The sequence below is a fragment of the Pseudophryne corroboree genome, chromosome 4 (genome assembly GCF_028390025.1).
Source record: "Pseudophryne corroboree isolate aPseCor3 chromosome 4, aPseCor3.hap2, whole genome shotgun sequence".
In the NCBI taxonomy this organism is placed as follows: Eukaryota; Metazoa; Chordata; class Amphibia; order Anura; family Myobatrachidae; genus Pseudophryne; species Pseudophryne corroboree.
The window spans coordinates 522347612-522367534 of record NC_086447.1 but is presented as its reverse complement, the minus strand read 5'-3'; the positions used below and the strand labels follow the sequence as shown (position 1 = coordinate 522367534).

At 47.5% G+C, this 19923-nt stretch overlaps 1 protein-coding gene across 2 annotated transcripts in view; it reads right to left on the bottom strand.

The window, feature by feature from the left end:
- The window catches only part of LOC134909889 (heat shock factor protein 2-like), a 154568-nt gene that overhangs the window by 100068 nt on the left and 34577 nt on the right, over positions 1 to 19923 (bottom strand). For both annotated transcript variants that reach the window (XM_063917245.1, XM_063917243.1), the window contains exons 2-4: positions 18407 to 18515; positions 6423 to 6550; positions 6181 to 6305 (exon numbers count right to left, since the gene is read on the bottom strand). In XM_063917245.1, coding sequence (XP_063773315.1) covers positions 6181 to 6305; positions 6423 to 6550; positions 18407 to 18515 — 362 coding nt within the window. The remainder of the gene's footprint in view (positions 1 to 6180; positions 6306 to 6422; positions 6551 to 18406; positions 18516 to 19923) is intronic.

The following is a 19923-nucleotide window of genomic DNA, read 5'->3' as shown; positions in this document are numbered from 1 at the left end:
ATCCAACTGCAGCATGCTGCGGTTGAGCAGGATGACAGGACGACCGGATTTCAATGTATGTGTTCATACAGTGCAGCAGTGCCACACTGTGTTCTACTTAAAATACCGTCACAGCACTGGCGGGATCCTGTTCTGCGGCATCCAGTGAAAAGGCACGCATGCGAATCCTAAAGATTTCTTCCTGTTGAACAGGTCCTTTGAAACGGGTCCAGCGAAAACGCTATGTGTGGCCCAAGCCTTAGAGTATTGAAGGCCCTGGATACTTGGGCCCAGATTTATGAAGCCTTTGAGAGTGATAAATTGCACGATGATAGATTACCAACCAATTAGCTCCCAACTGTCATTTATCAAACAACCTGTAACATGACAGTTAAGAGCGGATTGGTTGGTACTTTATCACTGTGAAATCTATCACTCTCCAAGGCTTGATAAATCTGGGCCTCGATACCCATTATGAAGTGCATATACATAAGTGTATACACACACACACTATATATTTATTTATTATGGTTGAAGGCAGCAATCCATGGATTAATGCAGAAACAAAAGCTCACAGCAGAAGCGGACACTTCCAACGTTTCAAATGTATTTCACATTTTTCAAAAGCCAGACGCTAACCCCCTCCCCTGTTTTTTCCTGCATGGTAAATGCCTGCGGCTAATTGAATCTGTCTCTAAGAGATTGTCAGGCATCTCCTGTTTTATTATTAGTATGTATATGCTAGATCTATTAGCTCTAAATTAGTCATAGTATAAAGAGTTACTTCATGTTTCATTTTAAAGAAATGTATATGTATGTTGTATACACATACAGACGTTTTAGAAGGCAGATATATTTGCTTAAGTATTGGGGCAGATATATTAACCTGGAGAAGGCATAAGGAAGTGATAAACCAGTGATAAGTGCAAGGTGATAAACGCACCAGCCAATCAGCTCCTAACTGTTAATTTACATATTGGAGCTCATTGGCTGGTGCGTTTATCACCTTGCACTTATCACTGGTTTAACACTTCCTTATGACTTCTCCAGGTTAATACTGTTCGTTATCTTTATGCCACACACCCTACACGTGTAATTGTCAACGCATAATTTACTAAACACCAAGATCAGTAGCACCATTGTACATATTGGAACTGAAAATGCCTGTTAAAAACAGACAAATCTTATATTCTTTATCCTCACTTCTAACAGCAAAGTGTGTTCCCAAATCCTCCTTGAAGAAACGTATTTAATTAGTGATGCCATAGAAATGTACTATATTGTATGAAGGGTTAAAACTTGGGACAAACTGCCAGTAAAAAAATGGACACAAAGCAAAAGCTTGTCCGAAAAATAAAATTAAAAAAAAAGTGTACATAAACCTACCTTTAAATTACTTCTTGCACTATAAACATTAAAAGCAAGTTTGCCAGGCCTTAATAATGAATACCAAACACCTCACATAAAAGCACATATGCCTTACACGATATCCGTTTCATTTGCACTTTTTTTTTTTATATACAGAAAAAAAAAAAATGCAGGTGCACACTATAAGCATTAAGAACACTAGTAATTAGACAATTATAATAAACTCTGCAAATTCAAATGGAGTAAAATTGATGTTAGCATAATTTTTGGAAAAGGTTTCCAGTGTTCTGGACTTGAACCTTAGGAATGTTAGGGACCCACCAGATGAGGTCACCTGGTCGTGGCATAGTGAGCCCATATTTTTGTCCAAAAATAGGATTTTGATTACCTACTGGTAAATCTTTCTCGTAGTCCGTAGAGAATACTGGAGTCCATTTAGTACCATGGGGTATAGACGGGTCCACTAGGAGCCATGGGCACTAAGAATTTGATAGTGTGGGCTTCTCCTCCCTCTATGCCCATCCTATCAGACTCAGTCTAGGAAACTGTGCCAGAGGAGATGGACATACGTAGAGAGAAGCATAGATAAGGATAGTGGTGAGACTAGGAACCAGCACACACACATACCCACCCCAAGAGGAAAGCCAAGCTAGCCAAACTTGAAACCGGAACAGCAACTGCTAAACCAACATTACTTAACCAAGTAACAGTGCAGGAAGAACGAAGCACTGTATCCTCTACGGCATGCATGTCCAAACTGCAGCCCTCCAGCTGTTGAGAAACTACACATCCCAGCATGCCCTGACACAGCTTTTGCATTCTCTGACAGCAAAACTGTGTCAGGGCATGCTGGGATATGTAGTTTCACAACAGCAGGAGGGCTGCAGTTTAGACATGCCTGCTCTACGGACTACGAGAAAAGGATTTACCGGTAGGTAATAAAAATCCTATTTTCTCTTGCATCCTAGGGGATACTGGGGTCCATTTAGTACCATGGGGATGTACCAAAGCTCCCAAACCGGGTGGGAGAGTGCAGAGTTCCAGAATGTTGATTGGAAGGATGACTTCCTGACTTGACCATCTTCCTTGAAACTGCACCCCGAGTGACTGCTCCCCAACCTGAGGCTTGCGTCTTTGGTTAACAGAATCCAGTTCTGAATTCCGAACCTCCGACCCTTGATGAGGTGAGAAGTCTGTAGCCACAACAGAAGGGAGATCCTGGCTTTTGGCGATAGACGAATCCTCTGGTGCATCTGAAGATGCGATCCGGACCATTTGTCCAACAGATTCAGCTGGAAGGGTCTTGCGTGAAACCTTCCTTATTGAAGTGCCTCGTAAGAAGCCACCATTTTCCCCAGAAGGCGAATGCAAAGATGCACAGATACTCGGTTTGGCTTCAGGACATTCCGAACCATCGACTGGATTACCAATGCCTTTTTCAGCGGAAGAAACACTTTCTGCAACTCCGTGTCCAGTATCATTCAAAGGAATGGGAGCCTCCGTGATGGCTCTAGGTGAGATTTCCAAAGGTTCCCATGATCGTGGAGGAGTTTGGTTGAGAGACCAAAGCTGTCCAGCAACCTTACCTGTACAGTGCTTTTAATCAGGAGATCGTCCCGGTACGGAACTAAGTTCACTCCCTGTTTGCAGAGTAGAAACATCATCTCTGCCATCACCTTGGTGAACACCCTCGGTGCCGTGGAGAGACCAAAATGGCAGGGCCTGGAACTCATAATGACAGTCCTGCAGTACATGATAAGCCTGATGAGGCAGCCAGATCGGAATGTGAATGTACGCATCCTTGATATCCAGAGACACTAGGAATTCCCCTTCCTCCAGAGCTGAGATCACCGCTCTCAGAGACTCCATCTTAAATTTGAACACTCATAAGTACGGGTTCAACGACTTGAGGTTCAAAATTGGTCTTACCGAACCGTCCGGTTTATGTACTACAAACAAGTTGGAATAATACCCCTTGTTTTGCAGATGAGGTGGAACTGGAACAATGACTTAAGTCTGTACCAGCTTTTGGATAGCATGCTGTAAAGTTATACTTGCCTCTTGTGAAACTGGTAAGCCTGATTTGAAGAATCTGTGAGGTGGGAGCTCTTGGAACTCCAGTCTGTAGCCCTGAGAAATAAGATCTATAACCCAGGGATCCTGGCATGAACTTGACCAGATCTGACTGAAGAATTATAGTCGGGCTCCCACCTGACAGCCTTCCAGGCATTGCGGTCCACCGTCATGCTGAAGGCTTTGAGGAAGCAGAGCCTGAGCTCTGTTCCCGAGCACTGGCAGTTGCTGGTTTGCGTGGTTTACCTCTTGCGCCGCTGGAGGACGTAGAAGCACCTCTGGATTTGCCCTTGAACTTGGCCGTCCGAAAGGACTGCAACTTAGAAGCTGAATAAGTCTTCTTGGTTGGGGGGGCTGCGGAAGGAAGATACGTAGACTTACCCGCAGTAGCTGTGAGATCCATTTGTCTTGTTCATCTCCAAATAAGGTCTCTCCTGTGAATGGTAGGCCTTCCACACCTTTCCTAGAGTCCGTGTTAGCAGTCCACTGGCGTAGCCACAAGCCCCTGCGTGCCGACACTGCCATAGCGGTGGAGCGCGCATTAAGCAAGCCTATTTTTTTTATGGATTCCACCATAAAGTATGTTGCAGGAGTAAAACATCCCCCCTAGACAAGGACTCTAACCCCTCCATTAGGTTACCTGACAATTTTGCAATGGCTTTTGTGATCCACGCACATGCAATAGTGGGCCACCCCAGCAGCTGTGTACAATGATTTGAGCGTAGTCTCAATTTTACGATCAGCAGTGTCTTTCAGGGAGGCTGCACCAGGAACAGGCAATACAATTTTACGTGACAGTCTAGAGACTGATGTGTCCACTATTGGTGGATTTTCCCATTTTTTTCCTATCCTTAAGACAAGGATGGGGAACCTTCGGCCCTCCAGCTGTTGTTAAACTACACATACCAGCATGCCTTGCAACAGTTTTGCTATTTGGCAATGCAAAAACTGTTGCAGGGCATGCTGGGATGTGTAGTTCAACAACAGCTGGAGGGCCGAAGGTTCCCAATCCATGCCTTAAGAGGAAAAGGAAAAGATGAGAGCAACATTTTAGGATCTGAAATTTATCATCAGGATTAACCCATGGTTTTTCGAACAGGGTATTCAATTACTTTGACGCGGGAAAAGTGACTGAGGACCTCTTTTTTACATTAAATAAGATTCCTCACACTCCTCCGACACCTTATCAGGAATATGCAGAACATCTGATAGCCTCTATAAGAGCATCTATTCCCTGTGACAGAGCCGCATCCCCCCCTCCAAAACCACCTCACCCTCCTCCATGTCTGACCTGTCAGAGTCAGACTGCAGGATATGGGCCAGAGAGCGCTTTTGCGGACAAATGGGTGGGGATTGAGACGCTGTTTTGGGGACTGAGTCTCTGTTCATAAACTCATCCACAGTCTGTTTTAGGTATTGCGTCTCTTTCTCATTGCGGGACAATTTTGTAGAAAGAGTGCAGATCATTCCTTTAAGAGAATTAACACACTCTGAATCAGCGCCGCTATTCTGTAAACCCTGAGTACCCAGTAGTGAGCCCCCCGGTGAAGAGAAACACTCCGCTGTACAAGAAACACTCTCTTTGCCTGACAATGTAAATGTGACAGTACACACGCACAGGAAAAGGTTAAGCACAAGTTGTTTGGAGCCAGCCCCCACCGCGCCCTTACCACTAATGCCAAGCTTAGCCGGGTCGCAGACTAAGTACCCTGATAGAGGACTTAATACACTAATAGTCGCTCCCCCCCCTGCTATGACCCCCTGGTACCGCTGAGGTAATTTGGAGTCACACCAGAGAAGCTGCGCGTCCATGTCTGTCAGTGTCCGTGTCCACTGCAGAGGGAAAATGGGGCTGGTAAGCTGCTGGATCCTCTCATAGTGAAGCCCCGCCCCTTCAATGGCGTGCGGTCTTCCCGTTTTTTAACACTGGCTGAGGTAATTTTTGTGCTTAAAATGGAGCAGAACTGTTAAGGCTGTGTTTGCCAGTTTGGGTACTGTGTACAGTGTACTGAGACACAGTTGTGTACAGTGTCTGGAGACGCATTCCGCCCCGTTTAGAAGCAGTGCGTCTCCGTACCCTTGTGCCGCCATAATGACCGGCGCTCTGCTAATCGAGATGCCAGTTCAGTACTTGCCACTCTTCATTCTTCTGGCTCTGTTAGGGGTGGCAGCATGCTGCGGGAATGTACGCTCTCGCTGTGGTGGGGCTTGCGAATAGTTCCCTCAGGAGCTCAGTGTCCTGTCAGCAGGGAACGGGCCCATTAACCCTTCAAGAGGTTGAGCCGTTCCCCCCCCTAAGTCCCACGAACCAGCCCTGCCTGAAAATAACAGAAAATAAATGCAGAAAACTCTTCAGGAGCTTCCTTCAGCGTGACCAGCTCATCTGGGCACATTTTCTAAACAGTCTGGTAGGAGGGGCATAGAGGGAGGAGCCAGCCCACACTATCAAATTCTTGAAGTGCCCATGGCTCCTAGTGGACCCGTCTATACCCCATAGTACTAAATGGACCCCAGTATCCTCTTGAACGTAAGAGAAATTATGCTAAAAACCTCAATTGTACTTAATGTTAAATTGTAGAATTGATTGTAATTGTTCTGATTACTAGTGTTTATAGTGTGCACCTGCATTATCTTGTGTGAAACTACATGTCTCAAGCATGGTATCACCTCTTATGTTTATAATTAGGGTGTGCAGTCCAGCCCCCCTTACCATTTTTATGTAATATAAGCTCTTAAATTGAGTCTTTAGGCATTATGTACCTTTTCAGTGTAAAAAGCCTTGAATCAATTGTGTCTTGTTTGACTTGAACTTTTGCAGCACTGCTCAAGATTTGAGATATGTCTTCCTGTCTCACCTTAGCTTCTTCAGGTCTTGTAGAGGATACCTAGTAATATGAAATTAGAAAATGTCCACAAGCAAAGAAGTTCACTTTGTTAAAAACACACATCAGTGATATTAAGTTTTATTTTCCCTCATTTATGTGATAGACAGGCACGATTACCTTTCTCTTAATATTCTCTAATAACTCATCTTGCCCCTGAATAAAGAATGGATGTTGAAATTCAACCGGACCATCCCTCTCTTGCTTCATAACTCCAGAGTCCACATGAACAACCTTCCTGAAGCCATCTAAGGGGAACAAAAGTCATTTGTAGACTAAAGTAATACAAATTCGCCTTAACATTCAGACACACAATGCTTGCGAGCTTCACACTTTCATTAAATGCTAAATAAATTCATTAAATTATCAAGTTTTATTTATATAGCACACACACATTATGCAGCACTTTCCAGACACACACACAAACATACACTAGGGTTATTTTTGGTCATAAGCCTGTGAACCGACCAGTATGTACCTGGAGTGTGAGGAAGCCCACGCAAAAAATAGGATTTTGGTACTCACCGTTAAATCCTTTTCTCCTAGTCCGTAGAGGATGCTGGGGACTCCAAAAGGACCATGGGGTATAGACGGGATCCGCAGGAGCTTGGGCACACTAAAAAGACTTAAGACTGGGTGTGAACTGGCTCCTCCCTCTATGCCCCTCCTCCAGACCTCAGTTATAGGAACTGTGCCCAGGAGAGACGGACATTACAAGGAAAGATTTTTGTTTTAACTAAGGGCTACCAAATTACCAGCCCACACCATAAACATACCGTACAACCGGAATAACGCCAAACCAGATAACAGTATGCATAAAACTCCAGCAACCAGCTGCAACAAACCAATACACAAGTCGTGTATAAACTAACTTAACCAGTAAGAATATATATAATGCAAGTAATAGTCTGCACTGGGACGGGCGCCCAGCATCCTCTACGGACTAGGAGAAAATAAGAATTTACTTACCGATAATTCTATTTCTCGGAGTCCGTAGTGGATGCTGGGGTTCCTGAAAGGACCATGGGGAATAGCGGCTCCGCAGGAGACAGGGCACAAAAAGTAAAGCTTTACGATCAGGTGGTGTGTACTGGCTCCTCCCCCTATGACCCTCCTCCAAGCCTCAGTTAGGTACTGTGCCCGGACGAGCGTACACAATAAGGAAGGATTTTGAATCCCGGGTAAGACTCATACCAGCCACACCAATCACACTGTACAACCTGTGATCTGAACCCAGTTAACAGTATGATAACAGCGGAGCCTCTGAAAAGATGGCTCACAACAATAATAACCCGATTTTTGTAACTATGTACAAGTATTGCAGACAATCCGCACTTGGGATGGGCGCCCAGCATCCACTACGGACTCCGAGAAATAGAATTATCGGTAAGTAAATTCTTATTTTCTCTATCGTCCTAGTGGATGCTGGGGTTCCTGAAAGGACCATGGGGATAATACCAAAGCTCCCAAACGGGCGGGAGAGTGCGGATGACTCTGCAGCACCGAATGAGAGAACTCCAGGTCCTCCTTAGCCAGGGTATCAAATTTGTAGGATTTTACAAACGTGTTTGCCCCTGACTAAATAACCGCTCGGCAAAGTTGTAAAGCCGAGACCCCTCGGGCAGCCGCCCAAGATGAGCCCACCTTCCTTGTGGAATGGGCATTTACATATTTTGGCTGTGGCAGGCCTGCCACAGAATGTGCAAGCTGAATTGTATTACACATCCAACTAGCAATAGTCTGCTTAGAAGCAAGAGCACCCAGTTTGTTGGGTGCATACAGGATAACAGCAAGTCAGTTTTCCTGACTCCAGCCGTCCTGGAACATATTTTCAGGGCCCTGACAACATCTAGCAACTTGGGAGTCCTCCAAGTCCCTAGTAGGTGCAAGGCACCACAATAAGCTGGTTCAGGTGAAACACTGACACCACCTTAGGGAGAGAACTGGGGACGAGTCCGCAGCTCTGCCCTGTCCGAATGGACAAACAGATATGGGCTTTTTTGAGAAAAAACCACCAATTTGACACTCGCCTGGTCCAGGCCAGGGCCAAGAGCATGGTCACTTTTCATGTGAGATGCTTCAAATCCACAGATTTGACTGGTTTTAAACCAATGTGATTTGAGGAATCCCAGAACTACGTTGAGATCCCACAGTGACACTGGAGGCACAAAAGGGGGTTGTATATGCAATACTCCCTTGACAAACTTCTGGACTTCAGGAACTGAAGCCAATTCTTTCTGGAAGAAAATCGACAGGGCCGAAATTTGAACCTTAATGGACCCCAATTTGCGGCCCATAGACACTCCTGTTTGCAGGAAATGCAGGAAACGACCGAGTTGAAATTTCTTTGTGGGGCCATCCTGGCCTCACACCACGCAACATATTTTCGCCACATGTGGTGATAATGTTGTGCGGTCACCTCCTTTCTGGCTTTGACCAGGGTAGGAATGACCTCTTCCGGAATGCCTTTTTCCCTTAGGATCCGGCGTTCCACCGCCATGCCGACAAACGCAGCTGCGGTAAGTCTTGGAACAGACATGGTACTTGCTGAAGCAAATCCCTTCTTAGCAGCAGAGGCCATAAGACCTCTGTAAGCATCTCTTGAAGTTCCGGGTACCAAGTCCTTCTTGGCCAATCCGGAGCCATGAGTATAGTTCTTACTCCTCTACGTCTTATAATTCTCAGCACCTTAGGTATGAGAAGCAGAGGAGGGAACACATACACCGACTGGTACACCCACGGTGTTACCAGAACGTCCACAGCTATTGCCTGAGGGTCTCTTGACCTGGCGCAATACCTGTCCCGTTTTTTGTTCAGACGGGACGCCATCATGTCCACCTTTGGTGTTTCCCAACGGTTTACAATCATGTGGAAAAAAACTTCCCGATGAAGTTTCCACTCTCCCGGGTGGAGGTCGTGCCTGCTGAGGAAGTCTGCTTCCCAGTTTCCATTCCCGGGATGAAACACTGCTGACAGTGCTATCACATGATTTTCCGCCCAGCGAAAAGTCCTTGCAGTTTTTGCCATTGCCCTCCTGCTTCTTGTGTCGCCCTGTCTGTTTACGTGGGCGACTGCCGTGCTGTTTTTCCCACTGGATCAATACCGGCTGACCTTGAAGCAGAGGTCTTGCTAAGCTTAGAGCATTATAATTTTACCCTTAGCTCCAGTATATTTATGTGGAGAAAAGTCTCCAGACTTGATCACACTCCCTGGAAATTTTTTCCTTGTGTGACTGCTCCCCAGCCTCTCGGGCTGGGCTCCGTGGTCACCAGCATCCAATCCTGAATGCCGAATCTGCGGCCCTCTAGAAGATGAGCACTCTATAACCACCACAGGAGAGACACCCTTGTCCTTGGATATAGGGTTATCCGCTGATGCATCTGAAGATGCGATCCGGACCATTTGTCCAGCAGATCCCACTGAAAAGTTCTTGCGTGAAATCTGCCGAATGGAATTGCTTCGTAGGAAGCGACCATTTTTACCAGGACCCTTGTGCAATGATGCACTGTTTTTAGGAGGTTCCTGACTAGCTCGGATAACTCCCTGGCTTTCTCTTCCGGGAGAAACACCTTTTTCTGGACTGTGTCCAGAATCATCCCTAGGCACAGCAGACGTGTCGTCGGGATCAGCTGCGATTTTGGAATATTTAGAATCCACCCGTGCTGTTGTAGCAGTATCCGAGATCGTGCTACTCCGACCTCCAACTGTTCCCTGGACTATGCCCTTATCAGGAGATCGTCCAAGTAAGGGATAATTAAGACGCCTTTTCTTCGAAGAAGAATCATCATTTCGGCCATTACCTTGGTAAAGACCCGGGGTGCCGTGGACAATCCAAACGGCAGCGTCTGAAACTGATAGTGACAGTTCTGCACCACGAACCTGAGGTACCCTTAGTGAGAAGGGCAAATTTGGGACATAGAGGTAAGCATCCCTGATGTCCCGGGACACTATATAGTCCCCTTCTTCCTGGTTCGTTATCACTGCTCTGAGTGACTCCATCTTGATTTGAACCTTTGTAAGTGTTCAAAAATTTTTTAGAATAAGTCTCACCTAGCCTTCTGGCTTCAGTACCACAATATAGTGTGGAATAATACCCCTTTTCTTGTAGTAGGAGAGGTAATTTAATTATCACCTGCTGGGAATACAGCTTGTGAATTTTTTCCCATACTGCCTCCTTGTCGGAGGGAGACCTTGGTAAAGCAGACTTCAGGAGCCTGCGAAGGGGAAACGTCTCGACATTCCAATCTGTACCCCTGGGATACTACTTGTAGGATCCAGGGGTCCTGTACGGTCTCAGCGCCATGCTGAGAACTTGTCAGAAGCGGTGGAACGCTTCTGTTCCTGGGAATGGGCTGCCTGCTGCAGTCTTCTTCCCTTTCCTCTATCCCTGGGCAGATATGATCTTATAGGGACGAAAGGACTGAGGCTGAAAAGACGGTGTCTTTTTCTGCAGAGATGTGACTTAGGGTAAAAACGGTGGATTTTCCAGCAGTTGCCGTGGCCACCAGGTCCGATGGACCGACCCCAAATAACTCCTCTTCCTTTATACGGCAATACACCTTTGTGCCGTTTGGAATCTGCATCACCTGACCACTGTCGTGTCCATAACATCTTCTGGCAGATATGGACATCGCATTTACTCTTGATGCCAGAGTGCAAATATCCCTCTGTGCATCTCGCATATATAGAAATGCATCCTTTAAATGCTCTATAGTCAATAAAATACTGTCCCTGTCAAGGGTATCAATATTTTTAGTCAGGGAATCCGACCAAGCCACCCCAGCTCTGCACATCCAGGCTGAGGCGATCGCTGGTCGCAGTATAACACCAGTATGTGTGTATATACTTTTTATGATATTTTCCAGCCTCCTGTCAGCTGGTCCTTGAGGACGGCCCTATCTATAGACGGTACCGCCACTTGTTTTGATAACCGTGTGAGCGCCTTAGCCACCCTAAGGGGTGTTTCCCAACGCGCCCTAACTTCTGGCGGGAAAGGGTATACCGCCCCTAATTTTCTATCGGGGGGAACCCACGCATCATCACACACTTTATTTAATTTATCTGATTCAGGAAAAACTACGGTAGTTTTTTCACATCCCACATAATACCCTCTTTTGTGGTACTTGTAGTATCAGAAATATGTAACACCTCCTTCATTGCCTTTAACGTGTGGCCCTAATAAGGAATACGTTTGTTTATTCACCGTCGACACTGGATTCAGTGTCCCTGTCTGTGTCTGTGTCGACCGACTAAAGTAAACGGGCGTTTTAAAACCCCTGACGGTGTTTTTGAGACGTCTGGACCGGTACTAATTGTTTGTCGGCCGTCTCATGTCGTCAACCGACCTTGCAGCGTGTTGACATTATCACGTAATTCCCTAAATAAGCCATCCATTCCGGTGTCGACTCCCTAGAGAGTGACATCACCATTACAGGCAATTGCTCCGCCTCCTCACCAACATCGTCCTCATACATGTCGACACACACGTACCGACACAGCACCCACACAGGGAATGCTCTGATAGAGGACAGGACCCACTAGCCCTTTGGAGAGACAGAGGGAGAGTTTGCCAGCACACACCAAAAACGCTATAATTATATAGGGACAACCTTATATAAGTGTTTTCCCTTATAGCATCTTTATTATATATTTCTAACGCCAAATTAGTGCCCCCCCTCTCTGTTTTAACCCTGTTTCTGTAGTGCAGTGCAGTGCAGGGGAGAGCCTGGGAGCCTTCCCTCCAGCCTTTCTGTGAGGGAAAATGGCGCTGTGTGCTGAGGAGATAGGCCCCGCCCCTTTTTCGGCGGCCTCGTCTCCCGCTCTTAACGGATTCTGGCAGGGGTTAAATATCTCCATATAGCCTCCGGAGGCTATATGTGAGGTATTTTTAGCCAAAATAGGTTTTCATTTTGCCTCCCAGGGCGCCCCCCTCCCAGCGCCCTGCACCCTCAGTGACTGCCGTGTGAAGTGTGCTGAGAGGAAAATGGCGCACAGCTGCAGTGCTGTGCGCAACCTTTAGAAGACTGAGGAGTCTTCTGCCGCCGATTCTGGACCTCTTCTTACTTCAGCATCTGCAAGGGGGCCGGCGGCAAGGCTCCGGTGACCATCCAGGCTGTACCTGTGATCGTCCCTCTGGAGCCGATGTCCAGTAGCCAAGAAGCCAATCCATCCTGCACGCAGGTGAGTTCACTTCTTCTCCCCTAAGTCCCTCGTTGCAGTGATCCTGTTGCCAGCAGGACTCACTGTAAAATAAAAAACCTAAGCTAAACTTTTCTAAGCAGCTCTTTAGGAGAGCCACCTAGATTGCACCCTTCTCGGCCGGGCACAAAAATCTAACTGAGGCTTGGAGGAGGGTCATAGGGGGAGGAGCCAGTACACACCACCTGATCGTAAAGCTTTACTTTTTGTGCCCTGTCTCCTGCGGAGCCGCTATTCCCCATGGTCCTTTCAGGAACCCCAGCATCCACTAGGACGATAGAGAAAAGGATTTAACGGTGAGTACCAAAATCCTATTTTCTCTTACGTCCTAGAGGATGCTGGGGACTCCAAAAGGACCATGGGGATTATACCAAAGCTCCAGAACGGGCGGGAGAGTGCGGACGACTCTGCAGCACCGACTGAGCAAACGCCAGGTCCTCATCGGCCAGGGTATCGAACTTATAGAATTTAGCAAAAGTGTTCGAACCCGACCAAGTAGCCGCTCGGCAAAGCTGTAGTGCCGAAACACCTCGGGCAGCCGCCCAAGATGAGCCCACCTTTCTGGTAGAATGGGCTTTAACCGACTTCGGCACCGGCAACCCCACCGAAGAATGAGCTTGCTAGATCGTACTACAAATCCAGCGTGCAATAGTCTGTTTTGACGCGGGATGGCCAACCTTGTTGGCCGCATACAAAACAAACAACGCTTCAGTTTTCCTAGTAACAGCTGTCCTAGAAACGTAAACTTTTAACGCTCTTACAACATCCAGAGATTTTGGAATTGCCACATCTTCCGTAGCTACCGGAACCACAATAGGTTGGTTAATGTGAAATGACGAAACCACCTTCGGTAGAAATTGTTGACGAGTCCTCAATTCCGCCCTATCCGCATGAAAAATCAAGTACGGGCTCTTATGAGATAAAGCTGCCAATTCCGATACTCGCCTGGCAGATGCCAGCGCCAAAAGCATAACTACCTTCCAAGTGAGAAATTTTAATTCAACTGTCCGCAAAGGTTCAAACCAGGAAGACATGAGGAACCGTAAGACGACATCAAGGTCCCATGGCGCTACAGGCGGTACAAAAGGTGGATTGATATGCATTACACCATTTACAAAAGTCTGAACCTCTGGGAGGGCAGCCAACTCTTTTTGAAAGAAAATAGACAAAGCCGAAATTTGCACTTTGATGGAACCCAATTTTAGGCCTGCATCTACACCCGCCTGTAAAAAGTGGAGAAAACGACCCAAGTGAAAATCCTCTGCAGGAGCCTTTTTAACCTCACACCAGGAAACATATTTCCTCCAGATACGGTGATAGTGTTTCGCCGTAACCTCTTTCCTAGCCTTAATGAGAGTTGGAATGACCTCCCTGGGAATACCCTTACGAGCTAAGATCTGGCGCTCAACCTCCATGCCGCGGTAAGTCCGGAAACACGCATGGACCCTGTAACAACAGATCCTCTCTTAGAGGAAGCGGCCAAGGATCTTCCACCAGTAAGTCCTGAAGATCCGGGTACCAGGCCCTTCTTGGCCAGTCTGGGACGACGAGAATCGCCTGAACCCTTGCTCGACGAATGATCCCCAGCACCTTTGGAATGAGAGGAAGAGGAGGGAACACATACACCGACTGGAAGACCCACGGAGACACCAGGGCGTCCACCGCCGTGGCTTGTGGGTCCCTTGACCTGGAACAATACCTCGGAAGCTCCTTGTTGAGCCGAGACGCCATCACGTCAATCAACGGAATTCCCCAGCGTCTTATCACTTCTGCAAATACCTCTTGGTGCAGAGCCCACTCTCCCGGATGGAGGTCGTGTCTGCTGAGGAAATCCGCTTCCAGTTGTCCACCCCCGGTAGGAAAACTGCTGACAGTGCGCTGACGTGTTGTTCCGCCCAGCGAAGTATCTTTGTGGCCTCCGCTATTGCTGCTCTGCTCCTCGTTCCGCCTTGCCGGTTTATATGGGCCACCGCTGTGATGTTGTCTGACTGTACCAGGACCGGTCGACCCTGAAGAAGACTTCTTGCTTGGAGCAGGCCGTTGTAAATGGCTCTTAACTCTAGAACATTTATGTGGAGACAGGCTTCCTGCAGCGACCATTTTCCCTGGAAATTTCTTCCTTGGGTGACTGCGCCCCAGCCCCGGAGACTTGCATCTGTTGTCAGAAGTACCCAATCCTGGATACCGAATCGGCGTCCCCCGAGCAGGTGATGAGCTTGTAGCCACCACAGGAGAGAAATTCTGGCTCTGGGAGATAGACTTATCTTCCGGTGAATGTGTAGGTGAGACCCGGACCATTTGCTCAGCAAGTCCCACTGAAATACGCCGGCGTGAAATCTGCCGTATGGAATGGCTTCGTATGCCGCAACCATCTTCCCCAGAACCCGAGTACAATGATGGATCGACACACTCGTCGGCTTCAGGAGTTCTCTGACCATCGTCTGCAATTCCAGAGCCTTTTCTTCTGGAAGGAATACCTTCTGTAACTCAGTGTCCAGAATCATGCCCAGAAAAGGAAGCAGAGTGGTCGGAATCAACTGGGATTTCGGCAAATTGGGGACCCATCCGTATTGTCGCAGAACCGATAGAGACAACTCTACACTTGTCAGCAATCGTTCCTTGGACCTCGCCTTTATCAGGAGATCGTCCAAGTACGGGATAATTGAAACCCCTTGTTTGCGAAGAAGAACCATCATTTCCGCCAAGACCTTGGTGAAAATCCTCGGAGCCGTGGAAAGCCCAAACGGCAACGTCTGAAATTGGTAATGAGAATCCTGTATCGCAAACCTGAGGAAAGCCTGATGCGGAGGATATATCGGCACATGTAAGTAGGCATCCTTTATGTCGACTGACGCCATAACATCCCCCCCCTCCAGGCTGGCAATCACCGCTCGAAGGGATTCCATCTTGAACCTGAAGACTTTCAAGTATGGATTGAGGGATTTTAGATTTAGAATTGGTCTGACCGAACCGTCCGGTTTCGGTACCACAAATAGGCTCAAGTAGAAGCCCTCCCCCCGCTAGGACGGAGGGACGGGAACAATGACCCTCTGTAGACACAATTTTTGAACGGCCCCCGGACTACCTCCCTGTCCGGAAGAACCACTGGTAATGCCGAAATGAAGAACCGGTGAGGGGGCATCTCCTGAAACTCCAGTTTGTATCGTTGAGACACTATTTCTAACACCCAAGGATCCAGGTCTGATTGAATCCAGACCTGGCTGAATACCTGAAGACGGCCCCCCACCGGTCCGGACTCCCCCAGGGAAGCCCCAGCGTCATGCGGTGGACTTGGTAGCAGCCGGGGAGGACTTCTGGTCCTGTGCCCCTGAGATGCAGGAATTTTTCTTCCCCGTCCTCTACCCTTTGAGGCGAGGAAAGACGAACCCTTTCCACGCCTGTATTTATTGTGACGAAAGGACTGCATTTGCTGATGTGGTGCCTTCTTCTGTTGTGTGGGAACATAAGGAAGAAAAGAGGACTTACCCGCGGTCGAGACTAGGTCCGCCAGGCCGTCCCCAAACAAGACCGTACCTTTAAAGGGTAGAGCTTCCATAGACCTCTTGGAGTCGGCATCAGCATTCCATTGATGGATCCACAAGGCCCTCCTGGCAGATATCGACATGGCATTGGTCCTTGATCCCAAGAGACAGACGTCCCTTGCCGCGTCCTTCAGGTAATCTGCAGCGTCCTTAATATAACCAAGAGTTAGAAGGACATTATCTTTATCAAGAGTATCCATGTCACTAGCTAAATTCTCCGCCCATTTAGCAATAGCACTACTCACCCATACCGACACCACAGCAGGTCTGAGCAATGCACCCGTATTAGCAAAAATGGACTTCAGACACGTCTCCAACTTGCGATCCGCCGGATCCTTGAGAGCTGCCGTGTCAGGAGACTGAAGCGCCACCTTCTTAGACAAACGGCATAGAGCTTTATCAACGATTGGAGATGTCTCCCAATTTTTCCCTGTCATCAGAGGGAAAAGGATACGCCATAAGAATCCTCTGAGGAATCTGCCATTTCTTATCCGGCGATTCCCAAGCCTTTTCACAAAGAGTATTCATTTCATGAGAGGGGGGAAAGTTTACCTCAGGTTTCTTCCCCTTGAATAAGCAAATCCTTGTTTCCTGCACCGCGGGTTCATCAGAAATCTGCAACACATCCTTTATAGGCACAATCATGTACTGAATACTCTTAACCAAACGTGGATGTAATGCCGCCTCAGTGAAATCGACCTCGGACTCAGAGTCCGTGTCGGTATCCGTATCCCCCACCTGAGTAAAAGGCCTCTTATGGGACCCGGATGGGGTCTGTACCTGAGATAAAGCCTCCTCCATAAATTTCTTCCACACCTGGGTCTGTGACTCAGACTTATCTAAGCTCTTAGATAAAGAAGCTACATTGGAATTTATTGTAGTAAGGAGTGCTAGCTCTAGCCCCGCATCCCCACCTCCTATAACCTCCTCTGGTGAATAACATTCAGGTTTCGACATGTCGACACGCAGTACCGACACCCACAACACCCAGAACCGTCCCAGCAAGGTGACAGGCCCACAATTCAGCCCAGAAGAGGAGACAGAGGGAGTATGCCAGCTCACACCCTAGCGCCTGTATTGGGACACAGAAGATTAAGTGTACCCAGCACTGCCTTATAATTCACAACTGGTACCCCACAGCGGCTCCCCACTGGAGATGCCCCCTATACTTGCAGAAAACGTGGAGAACCCGGCAGCGTCTCTCCCTCGGTGCTGTGTAGGGAGAAAATGGCGCGCGAGTGAGCAGAGGACCGACGCTCCGCCCCCTTCCCGGCGGCTTCGGCCCGCCAAATTTAAACATACAAAAAATGCCCGGCGGGGGTCTGTAATAAAGTGCCTCGGCACCTATGATCTTTTGCCGGCTCAGTAACATGCCCCCCAGGGCGCCCCCCCCCCCAGCGCCCTGCACCCAGTGACAAGCGTTGGTGATGTGTGTGTGGGAGCATGGAGCACAGCGTTACCGCTGTGCTTTACCTTCCGTCACTGAAGTCTTCTGCCGTCCTGAAGTCTTCTGTTCTTCTCATACTCACCCGACTTCTGACTTCTGTGAGGGGGTGACGGCGTGGCTCCGGGAACAAGCAGCTAGGCGCACCAAGTGATCGAACCCTCTGGAGCTAATGGTGTTCAGTAGCCGAGAAGCAGAGCCTTGAAACTCACAGAAGTAGGTCTGCTTCTCTCCCCTCACTCCCACGCTGCAAGGAGCCTGTAGCCAGCAGGGCTCTCTGAAAATAAAAAACCTAACAAAAAGTATTTTCCTAGAGAAACTCAGGAGAGCTCCCCTGGTGTGCATCCAGTCACTCCTGGGCACAAAGTCTAACTGAGGTCTGGAGGAGAGGCATAGAGCGAGGAGCCAGTTCACACCCAGTCTTAAGTCTTTTTAGTGTGCCCAAGCTCCTGCGGATCCCGTCTATACCCCATGGTCCTTTTGGAGTCCCCAGCATCCTCTAGGACAGAGGTTCTCAAACTCGGTCCTCGGGGGCACACACAGTGCATGTTTTGCAGGTCTCCTCACAGAATCGCAAGTGAAATAATTAGCTCCACCTGTGGACCTTTTAAAATGTGTCAGTGAGTAATACATACACTTGTGCACCTGCTGGGTTACCTGCAAAACATGCACTGTGTGTGCCCCCGAGGACCGAGTTTGAGAACCTCTGCTCTAGGACGTAAGAGAAATAGGGGCACATACAAACTACACACATACTGGCCTTTGTCAGGAATATAACTCCTCATGACCTCAGACAGTAATCCTAACTACTACACTAGGATGCTGTGATTTTTTTGGACCTTCTAGTTACCCATCTTACATTTTTAACTTCAAGGAGACTTTTATAATTATGTAATGTGCAAATTAACCATAATACTTACACATGTTTAGCTGTCTCACAAAGCTGGCCATGTTATTGTGTTTGAAGTACTTAGGCAAAATCTCCTTAGCAAACCGTTGCTCATCGAGGACCAAGAAACTCTGCCCATTCTGAAAACAATTAAAAACAAAAAATATTTGCATATTTAAAAGAGTGAAAAGGTAGTAATTGCCTGGCATTGATAAGTGTGTTTTTCTTAAAAAAATATTTTAGTCTCAAGTAGCAACCACCTGTCTAACCTCCTAATTTTGTTAGCCTGCTCACTACTGCAGCACTACCCAGGAACCTAGACTTACTATTCCTTTAAACCCAGACACTTATGAATTACACAAGGTCTGTGGCTGGCTTAATTCTAGCCAGCATTTCACCTGGTTTTAATCAGACCTAGAACCTGTGAAATTCACGAGTGTCTCAGTTTAAAGGGATAGTATGGTAAGCCTAGTTAGATCAAAATGAGTGAGGTACTAATTAAGGGGCAGATGTATTAACCCGGAGAAGGCATAAGGATGTGATAAACAAGTGATAAGTGCAAGGCGATAAACGCACCAGCCAATCAGCTCCAATATGCAGATTTACAGTTAGGAGCTGACTGGCTGGTGCATTTATGACCTTGCACTTATCACTTGTTTATCACTTCCTTATGCCTTCTCCAGTTTAATACATCTGCTCCTGTGTTACTTATGCTTCAACATGGCTGTCCTTAAAACCTAGATTGTTAAGATGGCATGAGCATTGACTTTAGGAAACACTGCCCTAAATGATGATGATGTACAATGTGGCCCTACAAAACCTGACAAACCTACCATGTAAGTAATTTAAAGAAAGAAAAAAATATATTCTCACACAAACTTTTGCTGTGTACTGCTTCAAACACTTTCCATTTGTCCGCCACTGATCAGAATACTGGTCTACAGAAAATCCATATTCTGAACATCTGGATGTCCATGTCCACTGTATGCACTCATAGTATAGAATGACAGCCAGCTTACTATTTATATCACCTACAGGTCACTGGCGTGCGCAGCACATTTTATTAGGGGGTGCACCGTCGGGGGGGGGGGGGTGTGTGTGTGTGTGTGTGTGTGTGTGTGTGTGTGTGTGTGTCTCTAGCACCGCCTTTTGGGCGTGTTTAGTACCATCTATTGATGGTCAATACATATAAAATATCCATCTTTGTACCAATCCTAATAAAGCAGATACATTGTCAGATGTTGTGGTGTGCACCAAACAAACACCCCTGATGGCACTCACTGCAATTACACTGCTCCTCCTCAGCCTGGTCTGGCTCCCCCTCTCTTTCCCCTGCAAGCTGCACCAGCTTACTTACAAGTCAGTCACTCACTGACACTGACTGTCGCAGACAAGTACTGATGCTGCTGGAAAAATGAGTGACGTGTCAATGCTGCCGCCGGCCGTCTGCTAGTATTGAATTTGTATTCCTAAGAGGAACGCTGGCTGCATGCTGCTCCTCATCAGTGGCTGGCGTTGGCATAGCATAGAAGGAGAGAGGTGTGTATG